The following is a 17,094-nucleotide window of genomic DNA, read 5'->3' on the forward strand; positions in this document are numbered from 1 at the left end:
CTCCTCCAAGGCCTCTGCTGCCTGTCCCTGCGGAAATCACACAGACCTTGGAGCTGGCTTCCTGCCACTCCCGCTCCTCTTGTCCTCATGGCTGGGCTGCCTGCTCCCACTCTCAGAGTCACTGCCCACAGGCTGACCTGGCTTTCCTCTCCGCCTGCCAAGACAGGACCAGATAAAGCCTCCTCCATTTGTGTAAAGATCAGAGCAAAAGAAAGAACAAGGCAAAGTTCCCCCGAGCGTCCCTGATCTGCTGACCCTCTTAGAACTCTAAGCAGAGCCCTGCGCTTCTCTCTCTTACCTCCAGGACACTCTAGACTTGTCATCCTTGTTCCGCAGGGTCTTGCCCAGCCCCTCCATTTCTGGGGGAAGGGGGTAGCAACACTCAAATGACACACTTTTCAACTTAAAAACACATTAGAATCAAAACATCACATTTCACCTACAAGATGGGCCTTTGGTTACACATGAGGAAACCAAAGCCAAGTCACTAACCCAGGGCCATCTACCCAATGGCCTCCACAAAGCCTGCTCTGGAGAGGTGCCCAAAGAGCACCAGGCCAAGTGCCGGTGGTGCGAGGAGTATGACGTCTGGAGAGTCGAAGCAGAAGTAAAAGGAGCTGACACCGGCCAGCTAAGCTCACCTAAGCCAGAGGCTGGCTGCGGCCCAGCTGGTAAGGTGGAGGTGGAAGAGAGAGCCCAGCCAAGGACAGCCGCACCCCAGCAGAGCCTGGCCCTGTGGCCAGCAGGTCGGCAGGGTGTTTTCTCAGCTGCACAGGGTGAGCACAGCTCCTTGCTAGCAAATCCGGGGCCAGAGGAACAGTCTTGTTTACCTCTCCATGTCCTGTCTTGCGTATTACTACACAGACCTGTCGTTGGCATTGATGGGGTAGCTGCTGCCCCTGAGACCTCCTTCCACTTTGCCTATGCTGACCCCATGGGAGGTTTTCACCTCACAGTGCCACCTGCTCCTTCACAGGGTCCCTTTAGCCAGTTGACTCCTCACTGATGGAGTGGGCCTGGCAGTCACCTCCTCCTGCAGCAGCCTCAGGAAACTTGCTGGTCGCTCAAGTGGCCAGGCGCTGGCATATGGGCTCCACTCTTACTCTTCTGGTTGCAGGCCATCATTGAGCTCTCAGGCTCATTCGGTTCTGGTGTGACCGCTGGTGCCTCTGGAGGCTGCCCTCTCTCTGGGCCCAGACATCCATTGGCTCCCCTGCCCTTCTTCTAGAGTCAGCATCGGCTCTGGCCAGACGATGTGAGCTCCTAGCTGAGCCTCTTCTGCCACCCTGTTCTCCCAGCACCAAAGACCCTGCCCTGTAGGAGGTTCTGGCATCAGCATCTACCTTTCCCCATATAAAGCGTGACTGGTCATTACCAACCAGCTGCTCCCAAGTAGTAAGTACCTGAGGGACCCTGGTGGGCCTCGGAATATCCACGTGTCCAGGTAAGACCCCCCCTTGAGCTCATTGCTCTGGATTTGGAGTGAGAGGTGAGAAAGGAGGCATGTCAGGACTAGGAGTGGGGAAAGGGAGGGGAAACCTCATGAATTCCCTGCCTCAACTCTAGCTGGGACAGCTGGACCATGGGTCTGCCTGGGACTGGCCCCTCCTTGGGACCTCGCAGATAAATAAATGTCAGACATGTGCAAGAGGAATACACAGCCAGCGAGCCTGCCAGGACCCCTGCTCCCCTGCTCCTCCCAGGGAAAGGGACACCTTTATAGTGCTTTGCAAAGTGGCAACCCCACGTGGTTTTCCCCCTGAGACCCAGCCTGCCCCATAGCAGTCATCCTACCCTGACTTTTTCTTGAGGGAAAGAACCACCCAGAGATGCATTGTCTAGTAAGGGAGCTGCGAGCCACATGTGGCAATTGAGCATTTGAAACGTGGCTAGTGTGAACTGAGATGCACTCCAAGTACAAGATACACAACTCATTTGCAAAAATTCATACAAAATGAAAGACTGAAATAGCTCATTTAATCATTTGTATATTAAAATGAAAATATTTAGGGGTTAAATAAAAATTTTAATGTAGTTATATCTCTTTCTTTTCACCTTTTTAACGTGGCTACTGGAAATTTTAAATTACATATGTGGCTCATGTTCTATTCCTACTGGACAGCACTGCTCTAGAGTCAGGACTGGCCCCCAATTGTCTCCACAGTACAGAGCAAAGAGAAGCATGGACAGGTCAAGCATAATTACTTTGTGGGCTGCTAGTGGGAAGATAACTTTGATTTTGCTTTTCTTGTCTCTTTCAGACACATCAGGAGGAGAGAGAGCAAGAGGCATTCATTATAACGGCCCAATCCAGGAGATGGGTGACAGCCTACAGCCATCTGCAACCAGCAACACCATTAGCCCATCCAGACCACGTGTGGTGTGTGGTGTCCGGTCCACCTGTTAGAAGCAGAGCCTTGGCCATGTCCCAGTTATATTTCAGGACCCTCCACGGGTGCCTCAAATGAGACCCAGTGCCTCACCACGGCATTCAAGGCCCAGTGCAGCCTGAGCCACACTTGTTTTTCAAGCTTCATCTCACATGCTCCCTGTTCAAAACCCACATACCTGTCAGTTCACACTTCTGTTCACTCAACAAACATTTATTGATTACTTCCCATGTACCAGGCACAGTGCTGGCTGCTGAGCTTGTTAGCAAAATGGGCATAAACCTGTACCCTCTGAGGACCACATGTCTAGTGGGGAGTGATAGGTAACTAAATAAAGAAAATTATAGCACATGCAGTATGAGGCGTTGTGGAGGAAGGACAGGGACCATGGGTGCACAACAGAGGCACTTAAAGCAGCCTTGAGGTCAGGAAGGGCTTCCTGGAGGAGGTAACATCTCAGTTAAAGAATTCATGTTGGCCAGAGTGAGGCTGGGGTGGTAAATATCCCAGACAGAGGGAACTCTGGGTTCAAGAACCAACAGAAAGGGCAGATCAGGGGTGCGGAGCATGCTGAACTGAAGGGCATGAGTTCTGGCTGGAGGGCAGGGACCAGTGGCAATTAGCTGGCCTGGTGTGTATGGCAGGGGCCTGTGAGCCCTGTGAAGGAGGGTGGCATTTATCTGGAAGTTTATTCTGCAAGTATTTTAAGCAAAGGACTCCTGTTTCCCACAGGAAGTGCCTTTACCCCTCCTCCCTATGTGCTCAAATCCTGCCTCCCCACGCCCTGCCAGTCAGGCCCGGGAGGTTTCGGAGGTGTCACAGGAGAGTGAGCAAGGGCCTGTGGGGGCCTCGGCCCAGGGGAAAGTGCCACGGGATGGAGGGAGTGGGGCTTGGAGACCAGCTGTGGAATTTGGGGCTGAGGCACAGTCTGAGTCTGGATTTAGGATTTGGGGGGCTGCATTCAAGAACAGGAGGCAAGGTTGGCAGTGAGGATGGGTGAGGTCCAGGACCGAATCCCAGGAAGTGGAGCTGGGGTTAGGTGAGGTATTTGAGCTGAGGTTTCAAGCCAGATATGGGGTTGGGATTTGGAGCTGGGACAGGAATCGAGTTTGGAAATGAGACTGGGGGTTGAGATTGGGATTCGAGAGCTTCGGGGGTTGGGGCTAAGATGGGGGTAAGATCTGGGGTTGGAGCTGGGAGTTCTAGTTAGGGTTTGACACTGCAGCTGGGGCTAAAGCTAAGATGGGGTTGGGGCTGGGGGAATGGCTTAGGGCCCAGGCGCTGGGGCGGAAAGACGGCAACTCCGCTGCCCAGGTCTGGGAATCCTGCGGGAGCCCGGGAGCAGCTGAGAGAAGCCCCTCCCCCAGGAATGCCTCTGCCGGCAGGAGCGCCACGTCGGCCAATGGGCTGGGCGCTGACTAGGAAACACCTGTCGTTGCTCTCCCGCCCCACAGGGCTCGCGGGGTGCGGTTCGGCAGGTGAAGCACCTCCCCGGAAACGGAGCTGGAGCGCTCCAGGTGCCCGGCTCGGATTGGATCCAGCACCTCCAGGCTCCTGGTGAGTGCCCCTTCACCCCCTACCCCCAGCAGCCCCACCTTCTCCCACTGGCTCACCACCTGGAACCTCGCCTCACCCCTAGCCTGGACCCATGGTCCCAGCACACCTGTGCAAGCACTTTCAGGCCGGTGAAGTCACCGCCTGGAAAAGTGGGACTGACTCCAGGGCCCCTCCCACGGCCCCTTCTCCACCTCCCTTAGGGGCGTTTGCACCTGCCCCTCCTACCCGGTTGCCAGGCAGCCCCAGCAGAGGGGATGTGGAGGACAGATCCCTCATCAGGGGTGTGACCCACGTACAGCCTCATAGTCGCATTCCTGGAATGATCCAGGACCTGTGTCCTATGTACACAGCAGGAGTCCTGTCCTGAATTGGAGGGGAGAATGAATGGTGTCTTTCATTCAAAAAGCACGCTTTGGGCATCCATGCAGGCCCCAGAATCCCCACTGAAATTCTGAAATGGAGATATCAAATGCCCCCCCCCCCAGATGGACATTTTTGCCCTCCATTTTAAGATAAGGAGCCTGGGCTCCAAGAGGGGATCCTCCCCCAAACCCCTCTTCTGACTAACCCACACCAGCATTCATCGCATGAACCACGAATGTACCTGCTGTAACTGGGGCTCCTTGAGGGCAGGGACCCTGGCTGCTTTATTTTGCCCAGTTCTGCTGACTGGCTTCTCCAGGACACATTAAATGAGTAACCACTCTGAGGTCCCTCACCCAAGCTCCCATGGGTGGTAAGGACTGCAGCTGGGGTTCAAATCCAGAGCCCTCCTTTCCCTTTGCACAACTTTAGAAAAATCTTGGAGGAGGACAGCATGGGGGTGGTGAGAGGGAGAAGAGCTGGGGGACAGGAGGACCTGTGAGGAGGTGGGGTCAGGAGGGTGAAGAGTCGAGAAGCAGTGGTGACGAGGGCAGGGAATGGGATGGAGAAATGTTTAGAGGTGGCCTCGCCGGGATGTGCACAAGTGAGGAACACAAGAGGAGGAGCAGGTTTGGGTGAGATGACGAGCTTGGGTTGGACCTGTTGCATCAGAGGTGACTATAGGGCATTAACGTGACAGTTGACTTATGGGCCTGGAGCTCGGGAGGAGATCGGGGTTTGGGGGGCCTGCGGTGACTTAGGAACCAGCAGCCATGGATGTGAGATTGGATGAGGTGTTAGGGGAAGGAGGGTGTTAGGGATTAGGTCCTAACCTGCAGAGAAGGAGCCACAGCCCTAAGAGAGAAGATTCAGGGTCTGGCTGCTGGTTGCAGAGGGTTAAGTCATCGCCCCCTCCCTCCCCACCACCCTCCCCCCAGGAGCTAGCGGTGACAGCTGAAGCCATGTGAGTTGGATCCTGAATGAGGCTTTATCTCCGGCCTTTCGTCATCGTCCACCATGGCACCAGCTCCCTCGGCCAGCCGGGATGGGACAGGCAACTGAGAGAGCCAGAGAGGTCAGAGGCTGGGCAAGGGGGGTTCCCTGGAGGGGTGGGGGTACTTTATATGGGGAAACTCTCTGGGGTCATTGGGTTGGCATTCCCAAGTGGCAGCGCTAGGGAGGGGGCTTTCCTGGGGCGTGTTCCAGGGGACACAGGAGGATTCCCAGGGATCATCACCACAGCCCCCAGGAGAGACCATGGGGGCAGGTGGGCTGGGGAGGTAACAACTGTGATTCTCCCCCTCAGGTGATGGTGACTCCACCCTGGACTGTGAGAGGACTAGGACTCTGGGCTTCCAGCTGCCAAGCAGGTGGTAGGGGCTCCGGGCCATGATCCGCACCCTCTAACCGCTGGTGCTGCCCTCTGCCCTCACTTCCACCAGACCGGCCATGTCTGAGGCAGAGGCTCAAGCCCCGGGTCGGGGGCTGCCCCCAGATGTGCTGGCAGAGCAGGTGGAGTTATGGTGGTCCCAGCAGCCGCGGCGCTCGGCGCTCTGCTTTGCCATGGCGGTGGGCCTTGTGGCTGGCTGTGGGGCCGGGGGCGTGGCACTGCTGGCCTCCACCAGCAGTCGCTCGGGCGAGTGGCGGCTGGCCGCGGGCACTGTGCTCTGCCTCCTGGCCCTGCTGGTGCTGGTTAAGCAGCTGATGAGCTCAGCCGTGCAGGACATGAACTGCATACGCCAGCCCCAACACGTGGCCCTGCTGCGCAGCGGTGGCGGTGCCGATGCCCTGGTGGTGCTGCTCAGCGGCCTGGTGCTGCTGGTCACCGGCCTGGCACTGGCTGGCCTGGCCACCGCCCCTGCCCCTGCCCGGCCACTGGCCGCCATGCTGTCCGTGGGCATTGCCCTAGCTGCCTCTGGCTCACTCTTGCTCCTGGGCCTGCTGCTGTATCAGGTGGGTGTGAGCGGACACTGCCCTCCCGTCCGCGCCGCCGCCCCCTCCAGCCACAGGGATCACAGTGGCAGTGGCAGCATCTTCAGCATCTCAGGACGGCTGTCTGCTGGCCAGCGTCACGAGACCACGTCCAGCATCGCCAGCCTCATCTGACCGCGCCGGAGCCCTTGCCACAGCCTGCCTCAGCCTCCACAGCGCTGCCGGGGCATGCGGGAGTGAGTGTGTGTGCCACTGCATGTGCACGTGCCCAGGGCCGTCCAGCCCTTCTGGGGGATCATGTGATGCGTGATGAGACACTAAGTGTCCCCACACAGCCACACCATGGGAAGGGGAGAGTCTTCTTGGAACTGGGTGCTGTGTCCATGGAACTGTCAGAGGCTGCCTGTCTGTATCTGGGTCTCCAGGCATAGAAGTGTCTGGGATTCCTGGAGATTCTTGGCTCCTATTTCCAACACCCCTCCAAGGCAACCCTGCCCTCCAACACTCATCAGGGGCTTCCCCAGGAGTGACTATTTCCCACCCCAGAGACTGACTGCACCAAGTCTTCACTGAGGAGAGTCACTGGTGACAAAGTAGAGAGAACACAGGCTCTAGAATGTGACAAGCCTTGATTGAAATCCCCCCTCTGCCACTTCCCAGCTGGGAAACTTGGGCAAGTGACTTAACCTCTCTGAGCCTCAGTTTTTGAGTCATGGTCATGGTCATGAGGATCAAGTGACATGTATGGAACTGGTACGTACAGATGTGCAATAAAAGTGGTGGCTGCTATTATTGTTACTGTCTTTACATCCGCATCCCACCTAGAGACCCTTCCTTCCTTTTCCCCACACCCGCCCCGTCCAGAGTGAACACTCCATGCCTTTCTCCGTGACAAAAGCACCTTGAAGGTGTCTTCAGTAAGGCCTGTGGTTTCTCCTCTCAGGTACTATGAAGCCAAAGGGGAGATGGCGGTTGGGGGAGCTCAGCTTCAGGAAGGTGGTGGGTTTCTGGTCCCAGGGAGGGAAGTGAGCTGAGTCCTTGGCATTTGTTCACGTGCTGGTTCAAGATGAAGCCTTGCCCAGCAAGGCGTGGCTCAGCAGTTGAGCACCGACCTAGGATTCAGGAGATCGCGGTTCAATTCCCAGTCAGGGCACATGCCCTGGTTGTGGCTCGATCCCCAGTCGAGGGCGTACAGAAGGCAGACAATCAATGACAACTCTCTCATCATTGATGTTTCAACTCTCTCTCTCAAATCAATAAAGATATATTTTTTAAAAAAAGAAAAAGAAAAAGATGAAGCCTCAAGTATTGGGGTTTTTATCCGCTGGTTGCTCGAAAGGCCGCAGCTCCCCACCCCACCTCTGAAACCAGAACATCCTGGTCCCTGTAGTTGCTGCACTGGCTGGCCTGCCTCTGGGTTCCTGGGCATGAGAGGGCTGTTCAAAACCCCTTGGGTGGTAAGAGTCACTTCCTGAGGTGCACCCTGGAAGGGATCTCCCCTTCTATGGTGCAGGAGCACTTCCTGGGTGCCCAGGGCAAAGTTCCACGGGGAGAGTGCTCTGTGCTCAAGAGCATTTCATCACTTCCTGCTTCACAAGGTGCAGATTACATGCAGCCCCTCAGCAGATAGCGAGGTCTGGACCAGAGGTGTCTCCTAAGAGGTGTTAAATGTAGACCTACAAAGGTCCAGCAAGAGAATATTGCTTTCAGCTGCCAAGGTCAAGGGCCTTAGGATTAAGACTGGTTGTGGGAGGAACCATTGTGGGGAGCTATTGCCCACAGGCAAACGGCTAACAGTTGTACATGCTGGCTCTGGTCCACTTCACTTATATAACTCGTTTAATCCGTCTAACAACCTGTGAGGCAAGTACTCTTATGATCCCCATTTTACTAAGTAGAAAATATAGCACTGAGGGAGTAAATAACTCGCCTAAGGTCACACGGCCCATAAATGCAGAGCTGGGATTTGAATCCAGGGACTCTCAGCTCTCAACTCACCTGCTATGCTGCTGGGGCTTCTTAAACTTCATATCTGTGGCTTGTGTGACCCCTGTCTTCGGCCTCCAGATATGGACAAGGGATCTGGCTCTGCTTTGGGGACAGCAGGACAAGGCAGCCGGGAGCTGGGCTGTCCTCTGCAGTCAGGTCTGGGTTGGGGTTCCCAGGACAGAGTGGGTAGTGGCAGCTGCTGGGGGATACAGGACGGTGCAAGGCCAGAGCAGAGGCAGGCTGGGGCCAGGTCCTAAGCCAGGGGAGGGCAGACCATAGCCAGTGCTGGCTGAGTCCCAGGCTTCCCAGCACTTTCAGCATCCCTGGGCTCTTGAGCCTGTGGACCCAGGTCACGTGCCCTATTTGTGCACGGGGCCAGGCATGTGGAGCACAATGGCAATGATTCCTCAGAGGAATCCAGCAAGGCCACTCAGGCCAAGGTCCAAGGTACTCATGACCCCAGGGTCCTGCTCAGCCAGGCTTGCCCCCAGCAGGTTCTGGGAGGGAGCCCTCACTGCCGACCCTGGCTGGGTGCAGGGTTCAGGAAAAACAAATGCTCATCTGGGATCAGGCCCATACCTGGATCCCTCACATTCTGACTCAGGTCCCAAATAATGCATGAAAACGGGGCCAGCTAAGCTGCTTTCTGGCCCAGAACTGCAGGTGAGACAGCCCCTCCAGGTGGGCCTTTGGGAGCATTAGGTCAGGGACAGACCCACTGCAATTGCAACAGCTCTTCCCTCAGAGGCCAGAACATGTCCTTGGTCCCTTAGTTCATCTGCTCAGGATCGTCTTCCAGGTCTCAGGCTGGGGCAGGTCCGACCATCTCTGGACTCAGGAGAAAACGCTGGAGTTGGGGCTGTGTGTGCTGGGCTCCCCTCCTCCCTGGCTGCCTCTCACTTGCTGACAAACCCTTAGATGTCAGCATTTCCCTACTCAGTTCTCATTGCCTCTCAACTCCACTCCCATGACCTAAATCACTCCCAGAGTTTCAGTGATCCTATCAGGGATGACTATTCCCAAGCCCAGATCTACAGATGGGACTTCTCCCCTGTGAATCCCAGCTGCCCCTGGGCACCTTTCCCTAGAAATCCCACATCCGGCACTGAATGCTCATTTCCCAGAAACCTGTTCCTCCAGCCATCAACCCCAAAACCAGGGCAGGTCCATGGAATCCTTCCTGCCCCACACCCAGCAGCCAAGCAGTACTGTCAGCCCCACCTCCTTCAAATGTCTGGAATCTGTTCCCTGCACATTAGTTGCCTCTTAGTCACCTCTCTCTCTTGGTCTCTGCCCTCCAACCCATCACTATGCATCCAGAATGACTTTTCTGTCATGATTACATTGCTCCCTTGCCCAAGAAGTTCACAGATGAGCCTAGGTTGCTCCCAGACTGAAGTGCAAGCTCTCTATCTTGGCACCAAGGTATTAGCTGACCTGGTCCACTCTTCAGCTTCAGCACTGTCATGGGCACCCCTCAGGCCCTATGCTCCAGCTCCAGCCTCCCTTGACCTCCTGCCTTTTTCTCAAGCACCTCCCTACATTAGTCATCCCTCACTTTCCTTCTCTGCTGGCTCTTTCCTCAAAGGCTAACACGGCATCCAGGTGGACACAATGTGGGGTGGTTGCCTGACTCATAACTATCCCTTGTCTGGGAATGACCTGGAACAAACAGGTGGGCTCCCCAAATCACATATGGGCTATAGGAGGCTGCTCCCACTGGTCACAGCTGGCAGGACCTGTGGTGGATACTGGACCCAAACTGGGCCAATCAGATTCTCTCGCCTGTGTTACCTGAAACTTAGAATTGAGAGTGTAGGCCCTGGCCGGTGTGGTTCAGTTGGTTGGGCACTGTCTTGTGCAAGGAGGGGTTGCTGATCAGATTCCTGGTCCGGGCGCATGCTCAGGTTTAATCCCGTTGGTGGGTGTGCAGGAGGCAGCCAATTAATGTTTCGCTCACTCTCACATTGATGTTTCTCTATCTCACTCTCTCTCTCTAAAAAAAAAAAAAAAAAGAATTGGGAGTTTAGGAGTCCCAGGCATGGAGTCTTATTGATACCCATAAATGACAGGGCATTAGAGGTACCATGACTGACCTCAGGCTACTGGGACCACCTGCTTCCTGATCTTCCTGAGCCAGCTGTCCCTTTAATTCTTTCCATTGCTTGCAAAAGAAGCAAAGAACCAAGCAAGATTAACTGACTCCCTTGACCCAGTATCTGCACCAGCAGCTGTGAGCCTATTCTCCTGTCAAGTTCTTAAGTCTTTCACAGTCGACACCACTCCCTTAACTTTTACCTACTTACTCCTGAGCCCACAGTAATCCAACAAATTTTACAAATACTTATTTAACATCTGCCTTGTGCAAGACTCTGGGGACACAAATAAGACATAGCCTGTGGCCTCAGGGAGTTCACAGTCTAAGTTGCAAGGACAGGCACAGTAAGGGACAAGTGCAAATTGCAATAAAGATTAAGGTAAAATGTGGCAAGGGTAATGGGAGAGAAGCTCACAGGGTTTTATGAGAGGGAGGGACTCATTGGCAGCTGGGCAATTCCAAGCAGCAGCATCCAGCTATGTGACAAGGAACACTTTTATGCACAAGTTCCAGTTCAGGAAAATAAATATTAGCAACTTTTAATTTTTATTTGAAATGAAAATAGATTTTTTAATACCTGTGAAAAACAGAGTATAACTATTTAGATTACCCACTTTATTGATAGGAAAAAATTTCAATAAGAAACTTGGCACACTGATTTTTATCTGCTAAAATGTTGTCTCCTGGTATATAATAATAACTAGTTAAGTAGGGAGAATAGTAGGGAAAGGTAAGGATGGAAACGAAGAGGCTGACAGAGGCCTTATTTACATAGTTAGGTCCTTGGTAGGCTTTATCCTGAGAATAGCAGGGAGCCATTGAGGGTTATTGAGCAAGAGAGGGTCATTGTCACTTTGGTGGCTAGTGTCAGCAAAGCAAAAATTGCTCAACCCTTGGTCAGCTCTTAAACCTTAGCCACCTCCATCCCTGAGGTTCATGGCTTCCATGTAGTATTCACAATCCTTAGCTGTCAGGCATGAGGGAGCAGGGAATATCCAAAGACCGGGGCTCAGAGGGAGAACTGGTGCCTGCTACCTTCCGTCCCCAGCCCGCTGGCCCCAGGCTGAATGTAATTGTCCTCAATGAAGCCATCATCATCCTCATCTTCACCCACCTCCGGACAGATCCCCTTCCTTGTCCTGGAGAGCCGGCGGTGCTGGTAGCTGATACGGTATTTGCGACAAAGGTGGCATCTGGCAGCAAGTGCAATGAGGAGAGAGAGGACCACAGCTCCCAGCACAACCCCTACAAGCACAGGCCATGGCCGGGCCATGGTGCTTGGTCCAGGGGACGTGGCTGATGCCGTGGGGAGGTCCGAGGGCCCCACAATGGCTGCAGAGAAAGGGACAGCATTATGAATGGGGCTCCAGATGGGCTCCCTAGGGAAACCAAGAGGAGTGGGGGCAGGGTCCTTCCCCCAACCCCAGCATCTAAGGGGAAACCACCCCCTCTTCAGTTTCCCTCTCACTGCCACTCACTTTGGTTTGTGTCACTCATGGAGTAGCTGGAAGACACCTGTGAGCCTCAGCCTTGGCCAGAGCAGATCCCCAGGTGCCAGGCAGCCCTGGGGCACAGATCCTGAAACATACACATACATGTGGCTGTCAGGGGTGGCCACAGGGCACGTGTTGCAGGCCACACTCACAGCCATGTTAGGGTGCTGCACAAACACTGAGACTGGACAACTGACCATAACCAGTTGTTCAGAGGAGAGAAACAAGCTGAGAAACTATTTGTATGGAAATATTGTAGGATCCAGTTCTGGAAGCGGCTGAAAAAATAAATCAATGCTGGAACTTACGCTGAGCACACCTTATGATTCAGACACCAGGCACCATGCTCACAGCAATCTGTAAGGTGGGTGTAAACATAACCCACCTTTACCCTCAGCCCTTCAGGCGCATCTCTGTCCATTCACCTGTGCCCTCAGAGGGAGGCTGTATTCAGGGAGTACCCAAATACAGGTCACCTGAGTCAGGAAATCATCTGGGTGAGAGTCGCTAAGGCTGGAGAGGATCTGGAGAAGGGGCACCTGAATTAAGGGAGTATCTGGAGGAAGATCATCTAGGCTCGGATACCAGGAGGAGCATCACCTGAATCAGAGGAGTTGGGGTGGGGGCAACACCTGAATCCGGGGAGTACCTAGAGGAAGAGCAGGTAGGTTAAGGAAGTACCTGCTGGAGAACCGCAGGTGGAGCACCTGAATTAGAGGACTACCTGGGGAGGAGTATCCAGGCTGAGAAAGCACCTAGGAGAGAAGTGCCTAGTTTAGGGAAGTACTGCACCAGTCTTTATACTGACGCCTTAAGGAGACCTTCCCTCCGCACTGCCATTTTGTCACCAAGTCCGTCAGTTCTTCCTCTAAATATCTCTGGAATATTTCCCTCTAAATATTTCCCTCCTTTGCACCCCAATGCTACTTCCCCAGCCTAAGCCACTTTCATCTTGTACCTTAACTCTTACAATAGCCTCCCAGCTGGTCTCTCCCCATCTCTAGTCTATTCCCCAGAGGGATGGGCCTAAAGTCCAGATCTGACCCCATCACGCCCGTTTAAAAATCCTTCAAGAGCTCCCCATACCAGTGCTGCAAGCAAATTCCTCAGCCTCACGATCCAGCACGTGACCCTCAGGCCAAACCCTTCTTCCTCTTTCCACAGTCCCCTCCCCCTGCCTCCCCACCCCCCACACAGCCGCCTCTCACCTCAACGCCCCTCCTTCCCAGCCACCCCTCCCTCCTCAGTTTTTGGAGTCACCATCCCTCACGACCAAATCGGACCATGCCAGCCTAGGAGGTTGTCCCAGGACCCTCTGGATGACCCCCTTCACTGTCCTACCCCATGAACTACCAGTCAGAATTGGCCAGTTACTAGATGGGCAGGGCCCTGGGGGCAAAGACTGGGCTGATTAACCTGTGCCCTGGGACTGCCAGAGAGCTTGGCACTTGGCTGCTCAGTGCCAGTTAGTGAGCTGAGTGAGGAAGAGAGCTGAGAGTGAATACGGGAGTGGGGGTGGGCAGGAGACATTAGAAAGGAGAGGTAAACGAGTAACACTCATGAGCGCCTGCTGTGGGCCCCACGCTGTACGCTGAGTCCTCAAAAACTAAGATTTTGTTAAACTGAAATGAACAGAATTCAGTTTTACCTTTCTTTTACCCCTATTCCTTTCCTTCCTGCCCTGTCCCAGTGAATTCTTCCCAAGGACACAAACCCACGCCCACAGGCTGTCGCCCCACCCCCTCAGGTCACATTTCTCCCAACAAACACCCCCCCCCATCTTCACAGACGTGCCCACCCACCGTGATCTGTAGCTCCTTTCCTGCTCCCAGGAGCCCTCAGGGACTTGTGGGCCCCTCCCAGCCCCCCAGTCCTTCCCTCTGCTCCCCACCTGTCAGAGCTGTGCACAGCCGGCGGGGGAGGCTTCCGGCGGGGCGGGCAGGGGGGCGGGCCGGAGCTGCGGCCTGACTCACCTGGGGAGCCGCAGGTGGGCCGAGGCCGCAGGTGAGGCGGCGGGCGGGAGCCAACCCCACCTCTCCCGCGTCTGCGCAGAACCTTGGGGCGCCCCGGGACTGGGCCGGGGTGGGCCGGGATCCTTAGAGGGCGGGGGTGGTCCAGCGCGCCCCAGAAGGGCGGGCACCGCCGCGGGCTGCGGCAGATGCTGATAAGCAATGAATTTCCGGCGACAGGTACAGAGTCCGAGCTGAGCGGGGAGCTTTGCAGGTGTGAAGGCGGGGGCCGCCACCGGGGCGGGGTAGGGCATGCTTCCCGGGCACAGCCAGAGGGGCCCAGGGCACTTACAATTGCCTGCAAATGTGTGTGTAAGCGCTCCTGTGTGTGTGCAGAGGGGATGTGCAGGTCAATGGGGGGTGTGAGTTCAGAGGCCTTTTGAGGAGTGCATGTGTGTCTTTTGGGGGGGTTATGGTGTGTATGTGTATTTACCTGGGTAGAGGGTTCAAGCCTTCATCCAGAGCTCAAGGATCCTGTGACCCCACAAAGCTGGCTCTGAAGCCCCCTTTTGTTCTACTCCCTGTCCTTGAAGACCCAGTTCAGGAGTCACTTTCCCTGAGCCCTCAGTCTACCCGCAAGCCCCGCCTCCTCCGTGCCCTGTGCACCCTTCATCGCAGCATTTCTCTATCTGCTAATGATTTCCTCTGCTGCCTCCCCCATTAGCCCAGGAGCTCTCCCAGGGTGGAGCCAAGTTTTGAGTCTCTGGGTTGCCAGCACTTGGCACAGGGCAGGCTCTCGGTGAACATCTAAGGGGGGAAGTTGCATGAGCTCAGCCTCACAGGCATGGGAATTCACAGGGTCCCTCGGGCCACAGCCTGAGCAAGAACTGCGCCAAACCTGTGGTGCAAAGTGGAGGACCTTGCAGGGCCTTGGATGTCTTAGTGTGGAATCTGAACTCTTACTACCAATGGCTCCTTCCTACGTCTCCCACCTCATCTGGTAGCTACCTTTCGTACTTTCTCCTCCAGCCACACCAAGCTGTTCTCTACTCCTAGAACCCACCATGCTCTCATCTCCCAGGCTCTAAATGCCCTGTTCCTGGGACCCCTGATTTCCCTCAACCCTCACTTCCAGCCCCTCCCCCTGCTTGTCCATCACCCACCTGGCTGATTTTCCTCCCAGGCCTACTCGTAGCTCAGGCCCAAGTTTCAGTGCCTCTTTATATAGATGGCCTCCCCTAACTCTCCCTAGTCTGGGTCCCTCCTCCCACTCTCTGTGTCCCTGCAGACCTGGCACTTCTCCCCCATTGCCCTGATCACAGGTATTGTGATTTTCTATTTATTTGGCAGGGCCTCTTCTGAGCCTGGAAACTCTGGGGATAGGGTCTGCATCTGTCTCATTCCCTTTCAAATCCCCAATGTCTAAAACAGCAGCAAGAAATCCTGAAATAAATGAATGAGAGGAAAGTGAATCCTGCCCAGGGTGGAACAGTGAAGAGTCAGGAAGTTTGGGGATTTTGCTTTGATTTTGAAGCAAGGAAACCATAGGATTCAAAGGATATTCACTGAACACCTACCATGTCCCAGGCCCTGTGCTGTTTTTTTGTTTGTTTGTTTGTTTTTTTAAATTTATATATATATAAATATATATATATATATATATTTATCTTTATTGATTTCAGAGAAAGGAAAGGGGAGGGAGAGAGAGATAGAAACACCCATGATGAGAGAGTCATTGGGGATCGAGCCCGCAACCCGGGAATGTGCCCTGACTGGAAATCGAACCTCGATCTCCTGGATCCTAGGTCGACGCTCAACCACTGAGCCACGCCCAGCCAGGCTGTTTTGTTTTGTTTTTTTTAATTGAGGTATTTATATAATATAACCTAATTCACATCACCAAAAATTCACCATTTTTAGACATTTTAGTACACAGTTTAGTGGCATTTAGTATATTCAAAAGGTTGTACAACCATCACTGTGTCTAGTTCTAAAATATTTTCATCACACCAAAAGGATACGCCCTACCCATTAAGCAGCCACTCATTGCCCCCTACCTCAGGCTCCAGCAACGACAAATTTGCTTTCTGTCTCTACGGATTTGCCTACTCTGGACATTTTATACAAATGAAATCCTATCTGTGCCAGCTTTTGAATGAACTATTTCATTTAATCCTCATAGCTGCACTATTAGATATTAATTAGCCCCTTAACAGATGAAGGAATAAGGCCATAAGAAGGGAATTAGCATGAAATCCCACAGAAGAAAGCAAATAAAGGTCTGCACATCTATTGGTGAATTATTCAATGAGTGTTTATGGAACACCCATCACAGAGCCACAGCCCCCCACAGGCATGCATCCAAATACGGCAGAGGACAACCTACTGGGCGCCCCTGTGGCGTGGAGAGCAGAGAGCAGGCTGGATCGCAGCACCCACTGGCCTTCAGCCCAGGGCTCTGGTGCAGTGAACAACCTTTACAACCTCCCATGGCAGCCCTGGCAACTATGTGGTAGGCACTGTGCTAGCTGCTGGCGACAGAGTTCCCACCACCATACAGCTTTCATTCTGGTGGGGAAGACAGAAAATACACAAGTAAAGAAAGAAATAAGATCATTTCCGATAATGGTGAGTGCTATGAAGAAAAGAAAATAGCTTCAGATGATAGGGAGCTGTGGAGGGGGCTGCTATTCTACATGAGTCAGAAAAAGAGGGGACTCACTGAAGAGGGGATGTTTGAGCTGAGGTCTAAATAAGGGTGAGATAGCGACCATGCTTTTCTGGGGGAAGAGCATTCCAGAAAGAGGAAGCAGCCAAGACAAAGACTGAGATGTTGGCTCGCTCGTTCAAGCAACATCAGAAGGCCGGCTGGATGGAGTACAGTAAGTGGGAAAACGTGGGAGGAGCTGTACTGGGGGGGGGGGGCTGTCAGCTCACATGGGTCCTCATCAGGTCCTTCCTTCCATGAGATAGGAAACCATTGATGATCTAAGCAGAGGACTGAGGGATTCTCCTTCTATGGCTTCTGTGAAAAGAATGGATGAGAGGAGGCCAGGGTAGAAGCAGGGAGGCCAACTGGGAAGCTGTTGCTATCATCCAGGAGAGAGGGAGCATAGCCTCAGGGTGCTCAGGTAGAAATGGGGAGAAATGCTCAGGTTCTAGATATATATTAAAGGTGAAAATCTCCAAAGTTTTGTCCTGGGCAGCTAGTAGGATGGAGTTATCATTTACTTAAGTAGGAAGACTCCGGAAGGGACAGTTTTGGGAGGGCAATCAGGACCTCAGTTTTGGACATGTTAAATGTGAGATGTCTATGAGACATC

The 17,094-nt window shown here is 53.8% G+C and overlaps 2 protein-coding genes across 2 annotated transcripts; one reads left to right on the plus strand and one right to left on the minus strand.

Moving 5' to 3' along the window:
* Positions 1-3,605: 3,605 nt before the first annotated feature.
* Positions 3,606-7,515, plus strand: TMEM125 (transmembrane protein 125). The gene is made up of 3 exons (XM_081143641.1): positions 3,606-3,947; positions 5,249-5,385; positions 5,617-7,515. Exon 3 carries the CDS (start codon positions 5,760-5,762, stop codon positions 6,414-6,416), a length of 657 nt encoding a protein of 218 aa, XP_080999767.1. The 5' UTR covers positions 3,606-3,947; positions 5,249-5,385; positions 5,617-5,759; the 3' UTR covers positions 6,417-7,515.
* Positions 7,516-10,844: 3,329 nt separating this feature from the next.
* On the minus strand, positions 10,845-11,868 carry LOC308560163 (type III endosome membrane protein TEMP). The gene is made up of 2 exons (XM_081143864.1): positions 11,808-11,868; positions 10,845-11,661 (listed from the first exon to the last, which is right to left on the minus strand). Exons 1-2 carry the CDS (start codon positions 11,824-11,826, stop codon positions 11,339-11,341), a joined length of 342 nt encoding a protein of 113 aa, XP_080999990.1. The 5' UTR covers positions 11,827-11,868; the 3' UTR covers positions 10,845-11,338.
* Positions 11,869-17,094: the final 5,226 nt, after the last annotated feature.

Source organism: Miniopterus schreibersii (genome assembly GCF_964146895.1).
Source record: "Miniopterus schreibersii genome assembly, chromosome: 8".
Lineage (NCBI taxonomy): Eukaryota > Metazoa > Chordata > Mammalia > Chiroptera > Miniopteridae > Miniopterus > Miniopterus schreibersii.